The following is a 26,296-nucleotide window of genomic DNA, read 5'->3' as shown; positions in this document are numbered from 1 at the left end:
AAGAATCATGATGGTGGTTGCACCTTGTGCTGCCAGGCCAACAACCGGTACAGTAGTAATCCTCAAAAGTAAAGTAATACACTAATCCCTCGATGCTCAGTCCCAGAAGAAACCCCAGAAAGCGACACAAGCTCTACAGCACAACCAGAAGTAGATATAGAGTGGCACATGATCAGTAACCTGCAAAAAGTCATACAAGATGCATACTTCTAGCTGGAGGACATGTACATTGAGAGAATGTATACTTTGTAAGCATTGTACATAGCGCATCCACTTTAGTGCCCAGTGACATTGCCAGCCACCAAAATCTAAGGTTACAGACCAATAATTTACCAGATCAGACTAATGTCAATGAAGTGAGTGCCTTCTGCTAGCCTCCTGCGTTGCGTAGTCAAGTAGCCGGAGTGCTTCTTTGGTCTTCTGTCTGCAAAGCCACCCTGTGTACCAGACACTTCAGAGCTAACGACTGAGACCAACTGACCAACAACCAGCTAGTTAAGCGCTGTGAATTGACACCTCAAAAATAGTTAGCTAATGGACAAACCCTGGGGGCTCCAGGTTTCCATCAAAACGAGTTTAAGGACCTTTTTTGGGCCACGAAAAAATCTATACTGGTCACCCAATCCTCGGACAAAAATTTAACTGGCCTTTTTTTAACACATAAGGTAATTCCATCCCTTGAGCCCTACTGGGATCTGATCTGCAAAACGCTAGACCGTAAATTGTATCACCAGTTTCGTATTGGTACATTGCCTATCAATTCCTTTACTGCAAAGTGGGCGATGAATGCAAGTAACAAATGTTTTTGGCGTCCTGACCAGGTAGAAAGCATTGGTCATTTATTTTTTGCGTGTCCAGCATACCGTTCCCCTCGAATGAAATGGCTGAAACCCTTATGTGCAATTTTGGATTGTGGGAGACACCGAGAAGCCCTCCAGAAACTACGAGATATTAGATCCGAAATATTTGTGTAGCCAAATTTCTCGGTTGGGCGTGGCTGATCCGCACAAAGAAATTGAATATATTTTTTAATTGATTGTTATGATCACATGTGTTTGCTTGCCATATTCTTTTTAGTGTAATGGGGATATGTCAGTAGTAATTTTTAATTGTATTAGTACTGTATGTCGTCTTTTATGAATTTTATTCGAAATAAAGAGTAAATGATCTGATCTGATCTAGTTAGCTAGTGTGAGCTGTCTTAACTGCTCACAAGCAGAAATGGAATGGTGGATCTAAACAACCCAAAAAGATGCACACCTCTGTTAAGTACTGTAAAATTTCAGCAGGCTAGATGTACACATGGTCAATTGGAGAAAACGATTTGCTTGCAAAAAGAGCGCTCCGGAAGGAGATTTCACGTTTTTCACTTTCTGGAGAAATAATTCACCCACACCGCAGCACTAGCTCTGTAAATCTGCTCATTTAGGCCAGAATTAATTGAAACACCGCCACAAGAAAGTCAACGTGTACCTTTGGAGTTTGTCTCTGAAATGATTTGTGTCCAAATCTAAGGAATGCTCCTAACGTATAAACTTTAAAAACTACTGTTTTTAGAACTCCTACAAATCACACAAATGCCTCTCTTTGCACTACAACTATGATTTATAACTCGTCCCATTCTGCACCAGTCCTTTGTATAAAAAGACTATTCTTTGCGCAGGGACCTTCACTACAGTTCGTAGCCCATCTCAACTTTGGATTAACGAAGAGCTGAACATTAAGAAGAGACCAGAAGAGTCTAATCTAATATTTTCCACCCATTGACAATTTTAAGGAGCACACTGTGGAGGCAAGTGGGTGCACAGTGCGGTCCACCTAACCCAACCACCTTAACAATGAAGGTAGCGTTCACAAGTCCCTAAACAAGACCTTTCAAACATTTGGTCTGTACACTGCTTGTGCTGACTTACTGCTGGTCTGGGAACTCCCTAGCTCTGCACCTCGGGCAATCGCCATCACTGTCTAAATTCAGCAATGACCTCAAGACCTGGCTCTTCAACTGATCTGCAGAACCCCCCACCCCACCCCCCCCAGCGCCTTAAGACCCTTAAGGGTGAGTAGTCACACCTTATAAGTACCCTGATTGATTGGTCTTAGGCCAAAGACCAACCCTCTTCCCTTGACACCACTGCACCGCGGACAGACACCCCCACATCAACACATCTGTACATTCCAGTGTAGTCTACTGACATTTTAACTACAAGGAGACCTCCGCATCCAAAGCTTCATAGTGAACAAGCTCTCTCAGTGGAAATATGGGCAAAATGCCCACATAATATAAGAGTTCATAGGGCGGCTAGACTCTTCTTGCACCCCACATCCTCCATGGATTGAAGCAGCCGTAGTGCCATGTAGAATGCTTTACAAAACCCCTTAGAAATTAGTTTCTTTATTTGGTATTTTGTAGAGCGCTATCATTTGGCCCTGATATTGGAGGCTTTTAAAAAATATTTGATATACCTATGATAGAAACACCTGTTGTAATAATTTGGGACTTCAATACGTGCCTTTCTTCACGTTTGAGACTTTGTGTAGTTGTAAAAAGCTTGTCGATGCCATTTATGACTTAACACCTGTTAAAACTGTGTTTATTTTTTATAATGTGTTTTTGTTTAATTTGGGAATATTTTGCGTGCCTCTGGTGGGAGCAAGATAGTAACTAGGGCTTCAGGCTGTTTCTGAATTGAGGTGGAGGAGTTTGTGCAGCAAGCTATTTGAAAATTTGAAACTAGTTATCCAGCTTGGCGCCCACAAAGAGTAAGCATGCTACTGTTGTTTTTGCATATTCGGGTGTCATAGAGAAACCGGGTCTTGGCTGAATGTTGTTACCGGCCAGGTGGGTGGATTCTAAATTGGAATTCGGGAGACAGTTCATGCAGGGCTTTGTGGTCAATTTAACAAGCTTTAAATGTGATCCCCTTTGCAACAGAAAGCCTGATCCATCGAGGTACACATGATGTTTTTGATGCATCCAACACTCTCTTGCAGTCTTACTTACCTACTTATGCCTACTATCCATCCTGGTGTATAGGCCATCAACCAGGACTCTCCAGCTATATGTGTCCTGGGCTTTTCTTTCAGTCTGACTAAAAGTGTAACCCATCTCTGTAGTGAGCCTCGAATCCTCCGCACCAGGCTTGTCATTTTTCTCTTTACCTTGAGGCCAGGTCAGGGCTTCCTTGGTGGTGTTTGATGCAGACTTGCGTGGAGTGTGACCTATCCAGCACCAGTTTTTTTTGTGATTTTTTTCATGAGTTGTGAGTTGGGAAGTGTGCTGCCAAAGGTCATAGCTGCTGATGGTGCTTGGCCAGTGGATTTGGAGGGTTTTCCTCAGGCAGGTGTTGATGAAAGTCTGGACTTTGCTAGTTGTGGTCACTGTTATCCTCCAAGTTTCTGCTCCATACAGCAGGACTGATTTAACATTGGTATTAAAAAGTCTGATCTTGGTTTTCAGCCTTAGGTCCTTGGCGCTCCAGTTCTTCATTAGCTGAATGAAGACAACCGTAACTTTGCAGATTCTTGTCTGATGTCGACAATTGTGTGGGCCTGCTTGCTTGCCTATGACACTTCCCAGGTAGGCAAAGGCCTCATCCTCTTCCAGTTCATTGCCTGCAAGAGTGGCTGTAGCTCTGCTGGCCGTATTAGCCTTCAGGATCTTGGTTTTTCCTCTGTAGATGTTGAGGCCAAGTTGTGCTCACGTGGCTGCCACATTGTTGGTCTTCTCTTGCATCTGCAGATGGTATGGGAGAGTAGAGCCAGGTCATCTGTAAAGTCCAGGTCATTTAGCTGCATCCAAGGTGTCCACTAGATCCAATTTCTTCTCCTTGGTGGGGATGTATTCATAATCCAGTTTGTGGCCAGCAGGAAGAGAAAAGGCAAGAGCAAATAACTCTCGCATTCTGTGGTCCTCACTTGGAAGCCTTCTGTGAGTTGTCCTCCATAGACTATTTTGCAGGTCATTCCCTCGTAAGAGTTCCTGATGACTCTTACAAGTTTATCTTGCATAATGTAGTGGAGGAAGAGTTTCTAAAGGGTCACTCTGTCCATAATGATGCACGGTGCTGCGATCTGGTCTGTGCAGGATCTATCTCAGCAGAAGGCAGCTTGCTGATCTTGCAGTTGAACATCGTCGACTTGTTCCTTCGTTCTGTTCAGGGTGACTCTGTTAAACACTTTGCCTGCAGTCCATAGAAGAGATGTCCCTCTGTAGTTTGCACAGTTACTCTGCTCTCCTTTCTAGGGGATCTTGATGATCTATCCCTCCTTCCAATCTGATGGCACCTTTCCCTCTTCCCAATTCCTTCGAAACATGGGGTAGAGGATGTCTACTGATGTTTCAATGTCTACCTTCATTGCCTCTGCAGGAATGTTGTCAGGCTCTTCTGCCTTCCCATTTCTCATATGTTGCTTTTTAGACATGTTGGAGCTGACCAGTGTGGAGACCCGGAGAGACACATTTGCCTTAGTCAAGTAAGGAAGAGTTTATGGTTTAATATCTGTTAATCTGTTAATTAATAAAGTCGGAGTGTTCCGAGCCTTTTAGAAATGGAGTAGCAATAGTAGATTACAACGCTACTTGAGCTTAGAGGAAGTAAAGATTATTTTAATGATGAATCTCAGTTTTAGCGCTGACAACTGAAAATTATAGAAGGTTCTTTAATTGGACCTCGACACCTTCTCTAGCGTTACCCAGGATCTTTTTATTTTTATTGTACGTGTAGTATATTTATTTGTAGGGTTTATAAGCCAATCCTATATATCCAATGATCTGTTATTAGTTCGTTCACATTTTATTTCTCGGTACGGAATAAATGATAGGGCAGTGGGCCTGCCCACTTCAGCAAACTGGCTAAATTCATTGTGTGTGACGGCATTTCCACCTTTCACAAGGAGCACATGTGCACACAATATGGTTCCCTTCAGTGCTAGGAACTAATTTGGCAATGTGTGGTTTTTGAGACCAAAAGATGTTTTTGCTTTTAAGCATGTTTTTGACGAGGGGCTGGCAACTTCTCCAACAATAGGGATTTATAAAAACATGATGGTACTACAAAAAAAGTAATGATAAAGCCAAAAGGCAGGCAGGCAGCGCCAGAATGGCCTTGCCAATGTTTTGTAATGTATTCATGTTGATAGTGTAGTGTAATGTAAATAAAATAGTTTTTATACTTGGGCCAGTTGACATCAGGCCTGGCTCTTGAACAACATCATCGAGTGTGACTTCTGAGAGTGAAGGAGCTTTTCCTTAGCATGACAATAAATAACGTAAGTAAATAAGAGTATCCGATTTAACAGTGTTTCTGGGTAATCTTTCTTTGCGTTTTAAAAATACAGGAAGCCTTATACTTGGACATAGTTGTGAGTCGCTCTTCTGATAATGTACAGCAGTGCTTGTGTTGGTGCCCTAACATTGTTATTGACGATTCAAGCTCAAGCATAGTAGTCGTAACAGTAGCTGTAACACAGCCTCTGATAAGCTTATGTTCTTCATTTCTTCTTTTGCCAATATACCTTCCTGGCCACACTTGGCTAACTACACAAACACTAAGGGACCCATTAGGATGGCGGTCGGACTTTGTCCGCCCGCCATCCTGACGTAAAGCGGGACCGCCCGCCATAAGGGCGGCGGTCCCGTGGGGGCCATTAGGATGCGCCCGTCACACTGGCGGGCGCATCCCACATTTTTAACATTGCGGCGGGCGGTGCTGAAAGCACCACCTGCCGCAATGCTAAAAATGCACATTGTGCACTTCAATGCACAACATGACAGGCACCATGCGGTGCGTGTCACGTTGTACAGTGAAGTGCAGGGGGTCCCAAAGGTACCCCCCATGTGCACCCCCCACCCCCCCCCCCCGGAGTCCCCGGGGGCCTGCAATGGGCCCCTGCAGGACATTCCCGCATGCCTTTCCGTGGCGGCGTTGATGGCACGGAAAAGCATGTCCCCGCCTTCTCCTTAATATGGATGGCGGTGTCTAACAGACACCGCCACCATATGAAACCCTTTTCCGCCCGGTGAACTCCTTGACCGGGCAGAAAAGCGGCGGTGGACGGTCTTTCCGTCTGCCGCGGTCCCCCCCCCCGCCATAGTAATATGGTGGGGGGAAATGGGTGGCGTGCAGAGAAGGATGTCGGGCGGATCGCCACCGCCCTTATGGCGGTGGCGATCCACCCAACATCCTAATGGGGCCCTAAGTGTGCCTCACCCCCCTCAAAGGAAACCTCCTCCACACAATAGGAAGATGCATCCCAGCCATTGACCTCTGTGGAGTGGTGCCAGCACATGTACTCTCCTGTTTAAACCACATCAGATTTTGCCTTCCTGATCTGATATTAATGCCGAAACAGTTAAGCTTCCACATCTTTACCATTCTCCTTATGGAGTTACTATCCATTTATTTTCAAGATTGCTAATCTAGCCGTATCCTTTGGCACATGGTTAGTGCATTAGGGCAGTGCAGGCAAAGAGTTGATTTCAAAAAGCAAAAGATGCACCCAGTGTAAAACATGAAACTCCTGAAAATACGTTAGAATAATCTTGCCCTTGTATGGCATACCTCACAGATGCAACTTGCACTTCAGTGAAAAATCTTTTACTTAAACAGCTTAACGCCTGGACCTAAAGCTATGCACTGTTCTCGTCAAAGGCTTGCTGTCTGGCACCACAAATGTGTTGTAGTAGATCTAAGTTGTGGTGTTAGACAGGTTATATTTGTGGTCTGTTTGTACCACAACGTAGAATGTGGATCCTCAGCTCAGCTTCTTGAAGTTTGCGCTCTCCTGGTTTGCGCTAAACCCGACTATTAATAGAAGAAAAAATGTTGGTTTGTGGGCTAAGGAAGCTCTGCGTAAGATCTGGAGCATTGACCTTTGTGGGATTCCTAATCTGGGGTTGACACCCTGAAATTATTTGATGAAAGCCTCTGCCTTATAATGGCAAATATGAACACTTTTTGAGCGTCAAGTAACCAGCCTATAATTTGGAGCTTCAAGTAATAATCCTTCTCACCTCTAAACATCAGGTTTTATTTCCTCAAAACTGGGCAAATCGGGGATCAAGCTTGACTCCAGAAACACTGACCTAGCACTAGCCTAGATTGACATTGAACAGTAAGTCCTGCTTTCTTTTGGGCGTGCCCGTGCTTACGCGGTTACTGGAGGGAAATTTGTCATATCCTACATACTGTCACTGCTCTGACGGTGCCAGAGGAGGTGCTGTACAGTTTGGTGGGGCACCGTAGACGTCCTAAACACCATAAGGCTCAATTGAAATTTTTAGACCTGGCTTTATTATTGGCAATTAGAGCTTTGACAATGCGATGGAAGTCCCCCAGATCACCTGGAGTAGCAGTGTGGCAGGCTGACCTGTTGAGATGGGGCAAGACGGAAGGGATGGCCTTACGCCGGGAAGAGGAGAAAGGACGGCAGAAGTATCCAATTGCACAGGACTGGGAATTTATGTTGTTAGAATTGGAAGAGATGGAACTGGGGCCATCACAGGTCGATGGGTTATAGAAGGGAGACTCATTTGTGAGTGTCGGAGCGAGCAGGGTGTGGGCACACGATCACATACACGCGATGGTGGACCCTGACGTGCCTTACGCAACATTTCAAGATAGCCCGTTATTCATGACACGAAGTGTTGCCCGTTGGTATTGGGGTGCCAGGAGACATACAGGTTGAGGGGTGGGGTGTGGAGGGGGGAGGGATGGGGTACAGGCTTAACCTATTACACAATTTGCAAAATACGGCTTTTGTATACTGATGTGTTGCATAACCATGTCTTTTTAATTGAGGTTTTCTCTCACACTTTTTACCTAGAATTTAGATCCCTTTTCCTGATTACTTCAGACACTGTAATTGTGAAGCTAATATTGTTTAAGCCGGTTTTAGGAATAGTAGGGGCGAAAAGTTAAAAAAGACTGTGTTTTGTACATGATGGTAATGACAAGATGTATGTCCTACTGCAGTCGCAAATAAAAAGTTAAAAAAAAGATAAAAATAAAAAAAAAGTCCTGCTTTCTTCCCCCGCTACATTGCCTTTGACCAACCAATCACAGTTCATGGCGTTATAGTTATCGACACGTCATAAGCTGTCCTTCCACTGTACAGTTATTGCTGAAGCCTTGTTGTTGGATGCCTCTAGTAGAAGGCTTTATCATGTATTAATATTTAATTTTTTGCTTAATACCTATTTAGATCATTCCGATGTAACCTGGCTGTACCATTTCCTTTCACCCATTCTACTGTCCATGCACTGCTTAAAAAGGGATGTGTTTCACTATGTCAGTTTGTTCAACCTGCCATGGTATCAGGAATCTTGCTTGATGTTTGAGTGGTATTAAATATTCCTCCCTGTTTGTTCTGCATACGAAGGTAAAAATAGATTGTATACTGCTTAATCATTGTACATCTCATGTATTGTATATCTTTAGATGGCCTTGTGCAATGGTTTTATTCTGTTCATTGGATATCAGTGGAAATGTCTTCCTTCACAAACAGTGAAACATGGTGCAGCAGCTCCAATGCAAAACCGGTGACCATGTTACTTTCTTTTTTGGCCAGGAATATGCAAAGGCGGGCGGCATCATTCAGGAGGATATCTCGGATGCTTCTCTAATCGTGGGAGTAAAACGACCACCAGAGGATAAGTTAATTCCCAGGAAGACATACGCATTCTTCTCACACACCATCAAAGCTCAAGAAGCCAATATGTCCCTGCTGGACGAGATTCTGAAACAGGTGATGGAAAATAGATGTTATGACAGTCCTGTGGGATCAGATCCTGAAATGGATAGGAGAAAATACATTTTACAACAGACCTGAGGGATGAGATCCTTAAATGGATAAGAGAAAATACTAAATTTTACGACAGTCCTGCAGGATGAGATCCTGAAATGGGTAAAATAGATTCCTAGCAGGTGTTTGTTCAATTACAGCTTAGCTTTGCAACACCACTCATTTTTTCTCATGCTTATTTTACTTTCATTTGGTGATTGTATGAAACATTCACCCAGTAATATTGCAATTATGGAAAATTAGCAGACAATGGGTACGTTGTTTGTACAGTGGCCGATCGATGAATGAATGACATTGGTAGTGTGCTTTCACAGTGGAGATAACTGAAAAAGGGGAGAGCTTTCCCTATACAACCCAGAAAGGACCGGAAAATAAATCAAAAAAAGGAGAATTCCTTTCTGAGTATTATCACTTTATATTTAACAAAACATTTTTTTAGGCTTCAATACAACAGCAATTACCCCAAGTAGTATAGTTAAACCAACACTAACAACTGTATGTATCAAAATATAGTTTTTATTTTGATATTATCAAAGCAAAGAAAGTACCATCATAAAATTTGCTAAACACATTAAAATCCTAATGACATCATCATAGTTACATAGAATCATAAAAATCCTTTCATGTACAATACATTTTGGACAATACATTCAATTCTTAAAAAACCATAATTTTCAAATATACAAAAAAACCAATTAATAGTGCATATTCATTAAAAAGTTTGTCGACGCGTTTCGGTGATGTATTCTTTAGAACACCTTCTTCAGGACTTTCTAAAGGATCTTCTTAATATTTTCGAGTGGTCCTTTTATACATTGCCACATCGGGGTACTGGAGTATTATAATTGATGATAATGTAATCCCTCGCGTTGCGTCAGGGAATTTGTCTTTGCATCAATAGGTCAGCTAGTATAAACAGCTTATTCCGTTCACATTTAGGATCCTTGTATCCCTGTAAATTGATACTCGGGTGATTCTAGACTCTGCACTCCGTGGATCCGTTTGCCTGGCGTATGCACCTTTTTTTTGTATTTAAGGTGCTGTCACCAACAGTCTCCTCTCTGACGTCCAGTCGTCTTGGCCCTTCCGTGTGGTGTACAAAGACAAATTCCCTGACGCAACGCGAGGGATTACATTATCATCAATTATAATACTCCAGTACCCCGATGTGGCAATGTATAAAAGGACCACTCGAAAATATTAAGAAGATCCTTTAGAAAGTCCTGAAGAAGGTGTTCTAAAGAATACATCACCGAAACGCGTCGACAAACTTTTTAATGAATATGCACTATTAATTGGTTTTTTTGTATATTTGAAAATTATGGTTTTTTAAGAATTGAATGTATTGTCCAAAATGTATTGTACATGAAAGGATTTTTATGATTCTATGTAACTATGATGATGTCATTAGGATTTTAATGTGTTTAGCAAATTTTATGATGGTACTTTCTTTGCTTTGATAATATCAAAATAAAAACTATATTTTGATACATACAGTTGTTAGTGTTGGTTTAACTATACTACTTGGGGTAATTGCTGTTGTATTGAAGCCTAAAAAAATGTTTTGTTAAATATAAAGTGATAATACTCAGAAAGGAATTCTCCTTTTTTTGATTCACAGTGGAGATTACAGGTGGATGAAGTACCTCTTACTTGCAACCATCAAGCAGGAAGTTGTTCCATCCTACACTGTTGATGATCTGAAACATAGCCTTTTAGTACAAATACAAGTAAACTGTTAAGTCATTGGAGAGTTTGAAATGTCACTTTAACTTTATTATAAGCTTAATTCCCTTCATCCTGAGACATAATGGTAATCGCTCCAGAAATTATAATTAACCTACATATGTTATGTTTTTCCTTTAGGAAATTCGACTAATTGACTACGAAAAGATGATGGACCACAAAGGGACACGTGTTGTGGCCTTTGGCCAGTGGGCTGGCGTGGCAGGTACTATTTCTGACTTGTTTAAAGTAATTTTATTAAATAGCTCAGGAATTTAAGCTTATGACAGCTGATTTTTATTCATGTTGTGAAAGTTTGTGAAAATCTTATTTTAGTTGCTTATTTTACCTAGAACCTAATAATGGTACCTTCTTATTACATGTGTATTGCTTCACACTGGATCCTTTCATGTTATCCACTCATGTCATATGTAATCTTGTGGTGAAGACCAGAGCCCGTCTTGGGCTGCGCTTTCGTCCAGCCATCAGTCCTGAACAGCAGTGGACTCAGGCCTGTAGTTACACACCCCTTGAAGTATACTCCTCTCAGCCCTTGGTCAGTAGTAACCGTGTCCCCATGTCAATGACCGTGAACTTCCTGTGGTGTACTTCCTGATAACCCATGATACTCGTTGACAATTGACTCTTTGCTGTCGGGCCTAGATGGATGAACGTGTTGTACTGACCCTGATCAGAGATGGACCAGATGCTCATTACTCTTTTGGAGATGGTTAATCTTTCCCTGATTTATTCTCTCCTGCTTTCCCTGGATGTGGTGTACACTGACACTACTGCTACTAAGTTGTACACAGGGTTCAATTTGTGCTGGTGGTTGCAGGCTGTGGGCAGCGATACTCGTCTTTGAGGGACCAGTACCTATTTTTTTTTGTCATCAGACTTTGGCCCAGCGCAAAGGAAAAAGGCAATTAAGGGAGAAAGAATCCAAGTGAGAATAATAGGGATGAAAAAGAACTTGCAAGAGTGAGATGAAGAGAGTGTAGGCTGGTGGAAGAAAGTGGCATGAGTGGGGTCTCTGGGTGGCACAGGTAGGTACTTGTGACAAGCAGGGACACTCTCCTCTAGTCAGGGCGAGGGAATTACCCTCTTAAAATCACCCCTGCTCACCCTCTAGGTGGCGTGGCGTGAGCAGTCAAGGCTAGTTCAGAGGCGATGTAAGTTAAGCATTTGTTACCACATACAGTAACCCAGTGACAACACTACAAATGGGACACCACACAAGGTTTTATCTAAAAAAAATAAGTATAATTTATACAGAGTTACCACGAGACCAATAAACGACAAAAAGAATCCACAGTACTATCAAATTTCAAGAGTTCTGGTTAAAACGGTCTAAATCAAAGTTCTATGCGAGTCGGTAGCCTTGTCCGGCTACAGCGTGCTGAAAGAACACAGAGTCTAACAAATCCAGCGGACCGCGGCGGTCCGGGCCCACTCAAATGTCGACAGACTCAAACACAGTACCTTTTCCTTGGGGCGGCCGGCACGGATGTGCGAGCCGGTTCCGGTGATCGTCGCAGTGCAGGAAAAGAAAGCGTTGCAGGTCACAGTGTCCTTTCCGTCGCGGTGCAGGCTACGGCTCGTCGACGGCGTCGGTGAGCTCAGAGGTTGCGTTGTTCGGGGCGGACGTTGCTCGTTGCGGTGCTTCCAGCTTTACGGTGCGGCGTTCGAGCCGGAGCTCGGGAGCTGGCGTTGGTCAGTCCGGACAGCGGTACGAGTCGGGCGGTGCGTCGCGAAGTGTGCAAGGCGGTGCCTAACTCCGGTGCGGTCACAGGACTCGAAGTCAGCAGCAGTGACCGCGTCGGTCAGACCAGTTCAATTCGGTGTAGCGAGCCGTTGCACGTTGCGGTGTCCTTCCAGGCCACGGCTCGTTGACGGCGTCGAGACTGAGTTGGTGAGCGCAGAGCTTGCGTTGTTCGATTCGGACATTGCTCAGTGCGGTGCCAACAGGCCACCGGGCCGGTCGTGAGAGTCAGTCACAGCTCCCTGCCTCTGTAGCCACTGGAATAGTAGCAATTAACAAAGGCTGGTGAAGTCCACTGGTCCTGGGACTTCGGTCAGGAGGCAAGCTCTCTTACAAGCCCTTGGAGATCTTTTTAGCACAAGTTGAAAAGCAAAGGTAAAATCCACGAAGTCCTTTCTCCTCTCTAGGCAGCTAGGCAACCACTGCAGGCCAATCCCCAAAGCAGCACTTCAGCTTGGGAATAGTCTCTCCTCAGTTTCTTGAGGTTCCTTCTCCTCAGCAGAGGTTTCTTCTTGTCAGTTCCAGGAGTGATCTAATTTCATGGGATCAGGGTCCCAATACTTACACCCCAAAATCCTTTGTTCTCTGAGGGGAGAGGGGCCTGTGCCTAGTTCAAGCCAGTTCTGAAGCACTCTGTTTACCAGACTTCTCCTTCCCTTTCACAGCACAGGGCAGGCACATCAGACGCCCCTCAGGAGGTGGAGCCAGCATTGTGGAAGGCAAGTACAGTCCAGGAGCACTTTGTTGACAGTCTTCCTTCTCTTCTTTCAGTGTGTAGGGCAGACATCAGACGCACCACAGGGGGTGGAGCCAGCACTGTGGGGGGCGGGCACAGTCCTATTCAGGTCCCAGGTGCAACTCCTCCCTCCCATCTGGTTGCAGATCTCCCTCCCTATTCACCACCGGGCTGCCCCAGCCTGTCTCCTGAAATTCCCCAGTCTTGTCACACACAAACCCAGACAAGGAATACACAACCTAGCAGAGGTGGGCTCAAATGGTTAGGCAAGCAAATACCTACTTTCTAAAAGTGGTATTTGCAAACACAGAATATTAAAAGAAACTTTACTAAAAGATGTATTATTATTCTGAGTCCAGGCATACTAAACTCGAATTTCTACCATGTTCTCTGAGTCTGCTAGGATTATAAACATGTAACAATCCAGCAGCCCATTCTAGCCTATGGAGAACCGGTTGCCTTGCAATAGTGAAAAACGAAAATGGCTGTAATTCACTATTATGATATGCCACACACATTAGGGCTTATCCTACCTTATACTTACAATGCACCCTGCCCTTGGGCCTACCATAGGGGTGACTAATATGAAGAAAAGGGAAGGTTTAGGGACTGGCAAGTGGGTGCACTTGCCCAGCCAGCATGACAGTACCTGGCATGGCAGACCTTAGACACGTTTTACAAGGCCGCTTCTGTGGGTGGCATAACTAGTGCTGCAAGCCCACTAGCAGCATTTGGATTTACACGCCCTGGGCACACTCAGTGCACGGTACTAGGGTCTGGCAAGTAAACCAAATATCCAATCATGGAACCACTAATCAATACATCAATTTACATTAGGGAGCACTCGCACTGTGGTACTGGACAGCAGTGGCACAGTGCCCAAAGCATCTAACACGAGAAAAACACATAAGGCAACAGCAAAAATGGAAGGGAGACCCATGCCAATGGTGCCAGGTCTAACAGTAAGTCTTAGCATTTGGAAAGTCCAGCATTCAACAGCGCCAATGGGAGGCTTCTAGGAGAACCTTTTGTCACCTGCACTTATTGGTTTTTCAAATTGGGCACTGGTTGTACATGATAGGGAGGCTCTCATTTCTTTTCGGTACTGTCCTTGATATCTGGTAATGCACTTTACACTACATTGCCATAGTCACTGTCCACTGGTGGATGAGAGGACTGTACATGGAGAACTCTATCATGTACTACATGCTGGGACCTTGAAACACCCAGCTTTCTTTTGGAATTTCATCAGTTTCGCATTCCCTATAATCTAAATATCCCTGGATGGTATCACACTAAGAGTCTAGCACCAACACAAGGCATCTTGTTTGGAGCAGAGACCACTCCTCCCTTTTTATTTGTTTTGGAAACTCACTCTGATGCATTGCCTTTAATTCCCCTTATCCACGGCATGACAAACTATGTACACTCAAAGGAGATTTCCAGGCATGGCTGTTATGCACACATGCTCTGGTGGGCCACCTACATGTCTTTACATGAAAGCAGGAATTGCTGTCTCCTCCTTGAATAATAACAATCATTCAAGAGCCCCAAGGTGAGAAAATATCTGAGATTTTTCAGCAAGCAGAAAAGGTACTTATGAAGACATCATAACATAAGTAGACCTGTTGCATCAGAGACATCCGTAATGGAGCACACCAGAAAAATAGAGGACACTGCAGTGAAGAATCTATATTTGCTACTCATGTATGCCTAACCATTTATACACCCTGAACCTTACACACTGTCAAATTCAGTGCCCGAGCTAGAAGTTCAATGACCTTTACCAAATACTGAGACTTCATTTTATAGCAATGATTTTACACCTTGAGGTAACATAGTTTCAGGATCAATGTAGACTACTGTCAAAATATGTGTTGTAATCGAAACAAGCACTGGAAAAGACAAAAGGTCTCACCTCTAAAATTCTGAAGTATTGGCTTTATATAATGTTGCAGTAGGCTTTCCAAGAAAGAAAACACAGTCCAAGGTGGATGTATATGTGCACACATACATTGTGTGTTTTGACTAGGGGTGGCTAATATTTTTAATTAATGATGTATCTTGCCGCATGGACAAGTTAGAATATTAAATCCAGATTTAAAAAGGGAAAGACAAGTCTGTAGCAACCCATAAATGCTATTAAGTGATCTGTCTGTCTGACTGTCTCTGAACAAGGATGATGGAGAGGTCATTGGGTGGATGGGAAAGGCAGTAAAAGAAGTGAGAGAGAGGAGAATCACTGCCACTCCCATGGTGTGTTCTGTGTGAAATAAAACAAAAGTCTGAAGTGGAAGGATACAGCTCATCCAGTCGGAACGCTGTAAGACGAAAATGCTCTTGGGCGGTGCAAACTCAAGAGCAGACAACTGAAATGGACAACAACCAACCAATGATGAGCAAAGTGCTGACCCAAAGTCCATTCTAAATATTTATTTTTAAAGTAATAGGGACCTAAAAATGTCATAATCATTAGTCTTTTTTTCATCCTTCGGGAAGAGGGCAGAGGAACTGCCTCCAGACTGCCCCTTAAAGCAACAGCAAACTGTGAGTTTCCGCTATAGGTTTGTGAACCTGGGTTTACTCCTCTTTAACCCATCTCCTCTCCATCTCCTATGTAGCAGAATAAATTTAGACTTCAAAAGATGAGAACCTCGTCACTGGCTCCAGCACTGAATCAGATGTTCTTATGAACATCCATGCAGCATCACTATACATACCAATCAAGTGACACTTTTGCAAGGTATAGTGTGTCACTATAACTGTTCTCTCTAGGGTGTGTTCCCCTGTGCCTGCCCATTTTACTACTTTGTGCCATACAAAGATAAATCGGAAGAGAGCACTTATGACAAAATTAGAACTCTACATGTATTTAGCTCATTATTAGTTCATGCTTGTGTAAACTCTTTTCAGATGGCTACTTATAACCGCAGATCCCTTACCTTGGCAATACCCCAGACAGCAGACTGGATCTAGAGACTTTTTTCACTAATTCTTGTGTGCCGGTAGGTGGCATTGTGTGGCTCTGCGTTGACTCTCTCTGACCGGGAAATGATGCTGGGCCACATATAATTGTCACTTTTACATGCTGACATCAGTCCCTTACTTTCTGTACCTTCGTATGCGGATCCCGAGCTCGTTCCCTCATTCTTTCATCTTGATACGATGTTCACTTCACAATTTCAAGAGTGTGCAAGGGACACTTAAATGACAGAGTATAAACCTTGTAGAGATTGTCACAAACAAATCTTTGACTGACCATCATAACGTATGTGTCTGGTGTCTTGGCTCTTCGCACAGCTCCAAGTCTTGTGGGGACTGTTCTTGGATGAATCAGATGGTGTTCGGAAACTTGAAGCCAAACTCTATCGCAGAACATTATCAGAAAGCAATGCAGGCTCTCATGCAAAAATTAGTACTCTGGACCAGGCCTTTTGCCTCCTTTGCATCTGTTCGAAGGAAGTGGCAGTCAAGGGAGGGAAGCTTTACGTGGCCTTTGTTGATCTACGGTCTGCCTTTGATCTAGTCCCACGAGCCAGCCTATGGAGAGTTTTAAAAGAGTTGGGCCTACCGAGAAACCTTTTAGATGTTTTAATCAGATTACATTTATCAAACACAGCACAGGTGCGGTGGGGGGAGAACAATAAAGCCACAGAAACCTTTCCAGTCCTACGTGGAGTGAGACAGGGATGGGTGTTAGCCCCCACACTTTTTACTCCTTTTATTAAAGGGGTGGTTGACTTTTTAAACAGAGATGGGTGTGGTGCTCCAAAAATCGGCGCAAGAGTTCCTGTTCTCCTTTTCACCGACGACACCCTTCTAATTTCTAAATCCCCACAGGGTCAACAACAAGTCTTGAACGATTTTGTCAAGTTTTGTGATGAGCGGGGCTTGCTGTTAAATGAGGAGAAAACAAATCCATGATTTTCACGAGCGGAATTGCCAAACCCTCCAAAAGACCTGTGTTAGTTGGCAGTAGCAAACTGGAGTTAGTTGATGCATTTGATTACCTAGGTATTCACTTGACTTCGACTACACACTGGGCCGCCCACATTGAGAAAGCAAAACTATAATTAATTCAACAGATTGCTCATATTACTAAAATTCACAGGAAAACCCTGTCCAGGCAGCTAGCAACAGCTTTGGAAATCTATAATACCAAGTTTCTAGGGGGGGGTCCTCTCTAGGGGAAGAACTCTGGGGCACAGGCAATACTAATTGTTTGTCTACCACTGAAAATTGCTTTCTTAGATCCTTGGTTGACCTACCTTCAAGTACCCCTTTGACGCCCCTTTACCTGGACTTTGCTCACAGACAGTTGGCCCATAAATTGAATTACAAACTCCTCATGTTCTGGCGCAGGCTGTGGTCTGTGGATGAGCTTGTGTCCTATCCAGAGACACTAATTGGCCTCTTGAAGTTCCCCCAGGTCATTTCGATCCCTTGGTTCAGATCTTTAAGGTATTTACTGGGGAGGCTTGGGATGGAGGGGCTTTGGTCAAACCCAGAAAGTCTGGGCATCACACCAAGGACCAGGTTGAACGTGATGTTTTGGTAAGCTAGATCAGAAAAGTTTTTGGGCAAAAGCTTAGGGATGCTTGACTCATGAATTTTTTTACCTTTAAACCTGTCTCCCGTTTTGAGGACAGCATTGATGAAATTGTCCCCCCTCTGGCACGCAAACAATTTTTTGAGTTATGCTTCAAGACTTTACCCACAAAACTGTTTTGTATAAAGTGGCGCTGCAATGCTTTTAATGATGATTTCTGTCCTCCGTGCCATGTTAGCTCAGAATCAATTGTGCAATTTGCTCTTTTTCTGCTGATGCTAGAAATCTTTGAGGACAAAATGGATAATTTGGCTATGTACTTTAGAAAAAACGAACAGTTAGCACCGGGTTTTGTGCATGTTTCTCAATAAGAGCAGTAGACATTTTATAAATGGTCTAATTACCAACTTATATGTTCTTGATATAATCTATTTTATTCTTATGAAAATCTTATTTTTTATGCATCTTTTTGTATTTTCTATCTCTTTTTTTAATATACAAAACATCACATACATTATTTTTCATACATGTGTGATTCTGTGAATAGACAATACAAATGTACAATCACATTACAAATGAGAATTTTTCATAAAACAGTTCATCAATTACAGAACCAAAATCCCATTCAACGCGTTTCGGCGTATGCCTTCCTCAGGAATTCTGTGATTTTTTTCGAAATAGTGGTTACTATAAAATAAGAAAATTAATACAATAAATTATTCATGAACTGCACAAATAATCAACGTCCAACTCTATTCCCTATTTACATTGCTGACATATATCTATATTTTTTACATTAATGGGAAGGGACTTCTCTTGCACCGGAGGTAACTAGTCTAGCTAAGCCAACAAGTCAAATTCACCATATTGCCGTCACAATACTATACATATTACTACAGTGCTATACATATTTACATTACATATTTACAAAACATATTTATAACCCGCTGAATTAATACCTTCCTAAATACATGCTGTACATTAATTACCTATATTTGTCATTCATGGATTTTATAGGTATGTAGCTCACTCAAATTAACACAATCAATGATAGGATCGCTCAAATTAACACAATCAATGCTTACAGATAGGATCGACCCCAAATAGAGCTGCCCAACCACTATATACTTTTAGTGTATTAGGTTAATGGGATTGGAACAGTTCTACGAACTAGTGCTAAATATTTTATGAGATAACTCATCTCAGACCGATGATATTGAGCTAAATATATGTGAAAGCCCGTCCTAGTAACTGTCTCTTATGAAAATAACACAGACATGTTAAAAGAGCCAATCTCAAACCAATATCAATTTCATTGTAAAAGGGGCGGCTAGAATGGTACCTGTATTCTTGACCTGAAGGGCTGATTGTACTGAAGACATATATCTTATCTGAAGTGGCCCTAGGTTCCCATGTCTGGAACTTCCAGGAAAAAGTAATAATGGAATCTAATGAAAGAATGAAGAAACATCTAACTTGTAACTCAACTCTCTCCGATGTTTGAATAGTAAGCTATGAATCCAAAGATTATTTACCTACTCAAGTAGTTTTTCTATATGGCTGTCCAAAACGGGTTTCCGAAGATACTGTGGCGGATATCCTATGCTCGCTGGTATCAAAGATGACACTGCGATTAAAAATAATAAACATGCATATGAGCCGAATCTCGAATACAGTTTGGATGTTATTAAAATTATACCCAGTAATTTACTCGACATACCTGTACTTGCTTCACTGTCGAGTCATAGATTATGTGGGGTATTCTTCTCAACAAGAATTATTTCACTCGGGGTCCAAATGATAAAATGTCCTAGGAGATGAAAATGACCAGTACATATATTAGAAATAATGTACTCTGTCAAGGATTACACTGAACTGTTCTCTACGGAATTTCTAGGTACATGGACCTCGACTTGCCTAACTGCACAATAGTATATCCACCTCTGGTTTACTAATACTCATCTTAATACGGTACAAGCCCGTCTATGGCAATGTATGCTAACTAACTCAAACATCTTGCGACGTTCTACGTAATCTCGTAAACCCCGTTCTAATCAAAGGATCTAAATAAACATACATCTGCCCCACTCTCTGCTACCTAATGTGGACACTAACTTACTTTTTTTTTTATATAAACAATTTTTATTGGCTTTTTCCATCGTTGCATTACATACATGTGGCATTGTATTCATTCTCTTACATAAATAGACAATTATTATTCATAACAAGTATCATCACGTTACATTTCTTCTCGCTTTACCATAGATGGCAGTATACATGCGTTCTCACGACATATGATGACCATTAGACGACAATATCATCAGGTGGCAGTCTTTAACGTGTTATCTCCTTGTGACCATCTCATCAATAAACAGGTATATCAGTGACACCATCATATCTCATGTGTTCCCCGGTTTCTTCCCCCCCCTGGGACTCAACAGGAATATATTTGCCATCCTAATTTGTCAATCATCCTATGGGTTTGTCTCGGAGTCAGACAAGTCTTGCGGGGGTTCACATAAATTGCCTCGATATTCATTCCATTTCCCCCATATTCTAGACCATTTTTTGGGGGCAACCTCTGTGGACATATACCGCCCTTTCCGCCACCATTGCCGCATCCATGTCGTTCCCCCATTGCGTTCTTGTGGGTAGAAGGTTAGACCCCCAGTTTCTGGCGATATTGTGTTTAGCCAGGGCCATGCCTAGTGTAGCCCATGTCTGCAGTCCTCTATTGAGATCTGTGGGTGACCAAATATTCAGTATGCAGCACCTTGGTTCTGGTTGTAGCTCTACCCCACTAGCTTCCGAGATCTCTGACATGAGGTGCGCCCAGTACGTTTGTATTTTAGGACAATCCCATAGTATGTGATAGAACGTTCCCTGGAGACCGCAGCCCCTCAAGCAGGTAGGCTCTGAAATGCGTCCCAGTTTGTGTAACAGGGTGCGTGAATAGTATACTCTATGTAGTATCTTTAGTTGTATAAGTTTCAACCGGGAAGGGATCGAGGCGTCTCGCGGAGAAGCCAGTGCATGCAGCCAGTCCTCATCGTCTATATCCCTTAGTTCCACCTCCCATTTACTCCGAAGTATTACCGTGGGGTCTGTAAGGTTGTTGAGTAGTTTATATGTGAGCGAGATAGCTTTCTTTTGAAGATGTTCAGTTAGGAGCCTATCTTCTAGGGGGGAGGATTCGGCCAGTGTGGTACCAATCGGGATGGCCCCTTGTAGTGCATGGCGGATTTGTGTATAACGATAGAGCTCAACATCGGCCATCCCGTATGTTTCTTTTAAGGCTTTGAATGTGATAATCGCTCCCCGGCTCCACATATCTCCTATCTTGGAAATCCCAATAAGATCCCACTGCCTGAACCCTTTAGTGTTAGCCAATGTACCAAGTTTCCGTGTGTCCCAGAGCGCGGTGGCAAGCGTGAGGACCCTCTCCCATCCTAGGGCTCTCTGCGCTGTGTGCCAGATCTTGATAGTATGGGCCGTTGGGCCCGTGAGTGTATGTCTCCGTTTGTTGGTGTATAGGGCTTTCATCAATGTATCTGCGGGGAGGATAGTTCTATCAAGGCTGTAAGCTGGATCTTGCTGTGGGGCGTGTAGCCATTGATTGATGACTGTTAGCTGAGCAGCCCAATAGTATAGTTTAACATTTGGGAGTGCAATCCCTCCGTCATACCAGCTGCGGACAAGTTTGACCTGGGCTATACGAGCCGGCTTTCCGTCCCACAACAAAGAGGAAATTTCTGCTTCAATTGCCTTGAAGTATGAGGGAGGGATCAGAAAGGGGGTATTTTGTAGTGCGTAGAGAAATCGTGGAAGCGAAAGCATTTTAAAGAGCGCTGCTCTTCCCAACAATGTTAGCGGAAGGGAGCGCCAATGTTTCACGTCCGCCTTGAGCCTCTGTAGGGGTTTTGACAAATTTTCCTCCATAAAGATGGAGTCATTTGGCGTAACATATATTCCGAGGTATCTGAACCCCCTGGTCACTGTCTGTACCGTGCATGCGGGAGGTAGTGTGGGTAATTGGCCGTGTAAGACGTATAGGACCGACTTTGTCCAGTTAATCGTGTAGCCCGTTATTTCTCTATACTTCTCCAGGACGGCTAGTAGGGTGATCAGGGACGTAGTTGGGGACATTAAGTAAATCAGTACGTCATCGGCGTATAGGGATATACGGTCTTCCCAATCTGGCTCCCATGTGATCCCTCGGATCAGTGGTTCCGTGCGTATTATCACCGCCAGCGGTTCTAAGATGAGCGCGAATAAGAGTGGGGACAGTGGGCACCCTTGTCGCGTACCGCGACCCAGTGTAATCTTACATGAAGTGTGGCCATTGGCAACTACCTGGGATAAGGGGGCTGTATATAGTAATTTAATCCAGTTACAAAATTTGGGGCCAAAACCCATCGTCTGGAGCACTGCAAAAAGGAAGGGCCACTCAACAAGGTCAAACGCCATGGTTGCGTCTAGGGATAAGATGGCCGCGTCTTCTCGTAGTAGTGGGATACGGTGAAGCACTCCATTAAGACGTCTGAGATTGAGCGACGTATTCCTACCGGGCATGAAGCCCGATTGGTCCGGGTGAATTAAGGTAGTGAGGTGTGGTTGTAGTCGTAATGCTAACAGTTTCGCCAAGACTTTGGCGTCTGTGTTCATGAGTGATATCGGACGATATGAAGATGTTAGGTCAGGTGGTTTGCCAGGTTTATGAATAGCGATAATAGTGGCCAATCGCTGATCCTCCGTTAAAATACCTCGTGTTAGGCAGTCATTATACATGGGGAGCATGTTAGGGAGGAGTTGCCGGGCCATTGTTTTATATAGTTCTACCGGTAGGCCGTTCGGGCCCCATTGCTTTGCCTGTGTGTAGGGCTGCTAGTGCCTTTCCCAGTTCCTCTACCGTTAAGTCATTCTCTAGGGTTGTGGCGTCCTCTTGAGAGAGGGTCATAAGTGGTACGTCTTGTAGGAATCTTGTACTGTCTTCTTCTGTCACCCCGCTACGGGCAGTGTATACCTGTTCATAATATGAGGCTAGTTCCTCGACTATGTCTTGGGGGGAGGTAGTGTGTGTACCATCAGAAAGCGTAAGCTGGGCTATCCATCTGTCTGCTCTGTCTTTCTTCTCAAGCCAGGCTAACATTTTCCCAGTTTTATCTCCGAGCTCATATATTCGGTGCATGGTGTCAGTGTGTCTAAGTTTGGCCATGTCTTCTGCGAATGCCCTGTATTCGTGCGAGGTTAGGGTGAGTGTTCGTGTTGTGTCATCTGTGGGGTCTGTAGCGTGAGCTAGTTCTGCCGCAAGTACGGCCGCTTCTAGGGCTTCTATGGTCTCTTTCTGGGTCCGTTTATGTCTCGTGATAGTGGAGATGGCCTGTCTTCTAATGACCGTTTTATATGCTTCCCAGAGGATGGACGGGGAATCAACTGAAGATAGGTTTTCATCGAAATAGTGTGTAGTTGCAGTGTGCAGAGCTTTCGCAATTTTGTGATTTTTCAGGTATCCTGGGTAGATTGGGTAGATTCTCTGTCTCCTTGCTGGCTGTGTGGTGTAATCTAGCTGTACTGGGGAGTGGTCTGATATCCCTCTCGGCAGATGTTCTATGGAGAGTATCATTTCAGGGGGTATCGCCAGTGTCAGTATATAATCTATTCGGGAGAGACTGTTGTGCGCTCCCGAGTGGAACGTGTAGTAGTGGTCCGTTGGGTGTTTAATCCTCCACATATCTACCAGCCCCATTGCATCTTGAAATTCTTTAAAGAGGTGGCATGGCCTAGACTGGTCCCGGGGAGGCAGTCGGTCTATCGTTGCGTTAAGTACCGCATTAAAATCACCCCCAATGATTAGGTTCCCCTCCGGCAGTTCCAGGAGTAGTTTCCCTAAATCCTGAAATGTCCCCTGATGTAGTGATGGTGGGACATATACCGTGAGGATGTTGTAATCCCGCCGTTCCCATTGACATGTGACTGCCGCAAAGCGTCCTTGATCGTCCACCCAAGTACGTTTGATCATTAATGGTGCATTTTTGTTGACGAGGATTCCGACTCCTCGGGATCCGGAGGAAAACTCCGCGTGTATGACCATTTTGAAGCCCCATCGGTTTAGTGCCTGGCTAGTTGTACCCGTCAGGTGTGTTTCTTGCAAAAGGACTATCGTGGGCGCCCTCCGTTTTAAGTATTGTAGGACCAGCCCCCGTTTAATCTTATGTCCCAGTCCGTTCACATTCCAGGACAGAACTGTTAACGAGGGGGAGGTTAGGTTATGTGATCGGGAATTTTGAATCAGTAAATCGGTATCTGCCATAACCTCTAATATGTAGGTGTGTCCGCTGAGGAACGGAATTTAGTTGTGTCAAGGACAATGGCAAGCCAATGCCCGGTGGGGGAATCTGTGTGTCAGGCCATCGTGTCGTGAAATGGATGAAACGTTCAGAGCGAGTGATGAATGTACGTAGTAGGCTGGCCTCGGTCGAGGCACCATATCGAGAAGGTTGCAATACAACTAAGGTGAGTGTAGTATGTGTACGTGCGTGAGCTATCCAAGCCATAAACATAAAACAAGAACATAACAAATACATTATGTGGAACCCCAAAACCCCCCTCCCTGCCCGGTGGACAAAGAACCGTCCACCTCCCCAACTGAGCAGAGTGCTTAAAGTCCCAACTTTTGAGCAGTGTTCGTGGGGGTGAGACTTCTGTGAACTGCTTAGAGTCCCTCTCTCTGGGAGTGTCATGCAATGCCTTTTTAGTTTATGGTGTCTTACCTGCATGACGGCCCTCACCTGCGATTTAAGTCCTACCAATTTCGACCAGTATGACCAGGCAGTTCTCCAGCCGCCGGCAGTCCCTGAGGCTGTCGGCGTTCATGTTCGTGGTATAAAGTCAATCCTCCCGAGTTCCCCGCGTAGTGCGGTGTGTACATTGCAGCGTTTGCAGTGGGTCAATTCCTGTTTATTCGGTTTCGTCTGCCCTCTGTGAGCTGCCATTGTTGAGATTCCGCCCGGGGTCGCGATTCTTGGGTCCTCTAGCCGGTCTCCAGCCTTCTAGCCAATCCTGGGCGTCTCGCGGTGATTCAAAAAAACAGGTTTTCCCTTCCGATTCGACGCGAAGTTTCGCTGGGAAGATCATCGAGTATTTGAGTTCACGGGCCCGTAGTTCTTTTTTTATATCCGTGAATCCCCTCCTTTGTTGGGCCACTGCCGCCGTGTAGTCCTGATAAAAGTTGATTTCGGAATTGTCAATTTTGAGCGGCGGGCGCGTTCTAGCTGCCTGTAAGATGGCGTCCCGGTCTCTGAAATTGAAGATGCGCGCCAAAATAGGGCGAGGTGCAGCTCCTGGTTTGGCCTTTCCTCCGGGTACTCGGTGGGCCCGTTCTACCGATAAATAATTGGACAGTCCCCTGGGTTTGAGCTGATTTTGTATCAGGTCTTCAATGTAGAGGTCCAGGGCCGGGCCGCCTTCCGTCTCCGGCACACCTATCAGGCGGACGTTGTTGCGCCGCGAGCGCCCTTCTTGATCGTCCAGTTTGGCCCTCATTGCGGTATTATCCTTCTCCAGTAGCATGACCCTACGTTGCAGGTCAGACGTGTCCCCTACTAGTCCAGTAGTGGTCTTTTCCACTTCACCGAGTCGATCAGATATCTTTGCTAGGTCTGCCCGTATTAGGGACACGTCCGTCGATATGGTGCCCATTGAGGATTGCATCACTTTCAGGGTCGCCATCACGTCTTGGAGGGTGACCTTATCAGCGTCATTTGAGGCTCCGGGTGGCTGGGGTGATGTTCGCTGTGCGTCACCTCTTGGAGCGTCTGGTGGGTCCCTGGTGTACGCAAATTTGTCCAGTTTTAGTGTCTGTTGACCCCGTGTTCCCCTGCCACTGATGTCGTGTCACGGAGTAGGCTTATGATGTCACCGTGATTGGGTAGGGCAGTGGGTTCCACGTGGGTAGATTGCGACGTTCGATCTCTGTAGGCGATTGGTTTGGTGCAACTGATTGGAGGAGCTGTCGTGGTTCGTGCTGACCAGGCTGTGGCTTTCCCGCCGTGTGAGGCAATGTGGAAGACGCAGAGGTTGGCAGGGTATTGTCCGCTATTGGTTTTGATTGTGGGCCGGCCGGGTCATATTGGGGTGTGTCCAGCTCCCCGTTTCCCTCCGGTGCGCCTATTTGGTGTGTTGTGACGGCCTGTGATACTGCACAGTGAGTGGGGAGCCGCGCGGGTAAAAGACGCCCAGGCGCGGTAACCGGCAGTGGCCGCAGGAGGTCTCTCACCGCAAGTCCGCGCTCTGCCGGCGCGTTTCTGACGCAGGGGCCGCACTGGGTGGTCGGATGCCTGTCCGCTGTGATCCGGCTCTCATGTAGTGTGCGGGAGTAGGTCTTTGGGGCTCACCCGCGCTGTGCGTGCTCTCACCCGCGCCGCGGCAAACTTGCCTGACGGAGTCCGCTCCGCACTTCAGTCCCCGGCTTCAGGCGCGAAGAAAGGCTGCAGGACGCACCTCGCTGCAACTCCTCGGTACAGTCGTGCAGCGGAGGCAGGGTCGGCTCGTTGCGCACCGGAGAGGGAGTTCTGGCAGGCGGTGCTGAGTGTGGATTGCAGTAGTGCGGATAATTTACCGGATTTATAGCGAGAGGGCTCTTCAGTCACGGAGCTCCGTTACTGTGCGGCCATCTTAGCTGGCTGCTAGCCACGCCCCCTCGACACTAACTTACTTGACGTCC

At 44.8% G+C, this 26,296-nt stretch overlaps 1 protein-coding gene across 1 annotated transcript in view; it reads left to right on the top strand.

Moving 5' to 3' along the window:
* AASS (aminoadipate-semialdehyde synthase) overlaps positions 1 to 26,296 on the top strand; it is a 579,454-nt gene that overhangs the window by 61,031 nt on the left and 492,127 nt on the right. The window contains exons 3-4 of the mRNA XM_078680774.1: positions 8,569 to 8,745; positions 10,669 to 10,753. Of these exons, the coding sequence (XP_078536900.1) occupies positions 8,569 to 8,745; positions 10,669 to 10,753 (262 nt within the window). The remainder of the gene's footprint in view (positions 1 to 8,568; positions 8,746 to 10,668; positions 10,754 to 26,296) is intronic.

The sequence above is a fragment of the Lissotriton helveticus genome, chromosome 1_1 (assembly GCF_964261635.1).
Source record: "Lissotriton helveticus chromosome 1_1, aLisHel1.1, whole genome shotgun sequence".
Classification (NCBI taxonomy): Eukaryota; Metazoa; Chordata; class Amphibia; order Caudata; family Salamandridae; genus Lissotriton; species Lissotriton helveticus.
The sequence above is the reverse complement of the archived record's forward strand: the minus strand, read 5'-3'. Positions and strand labels throughout refer to the sequence as shown.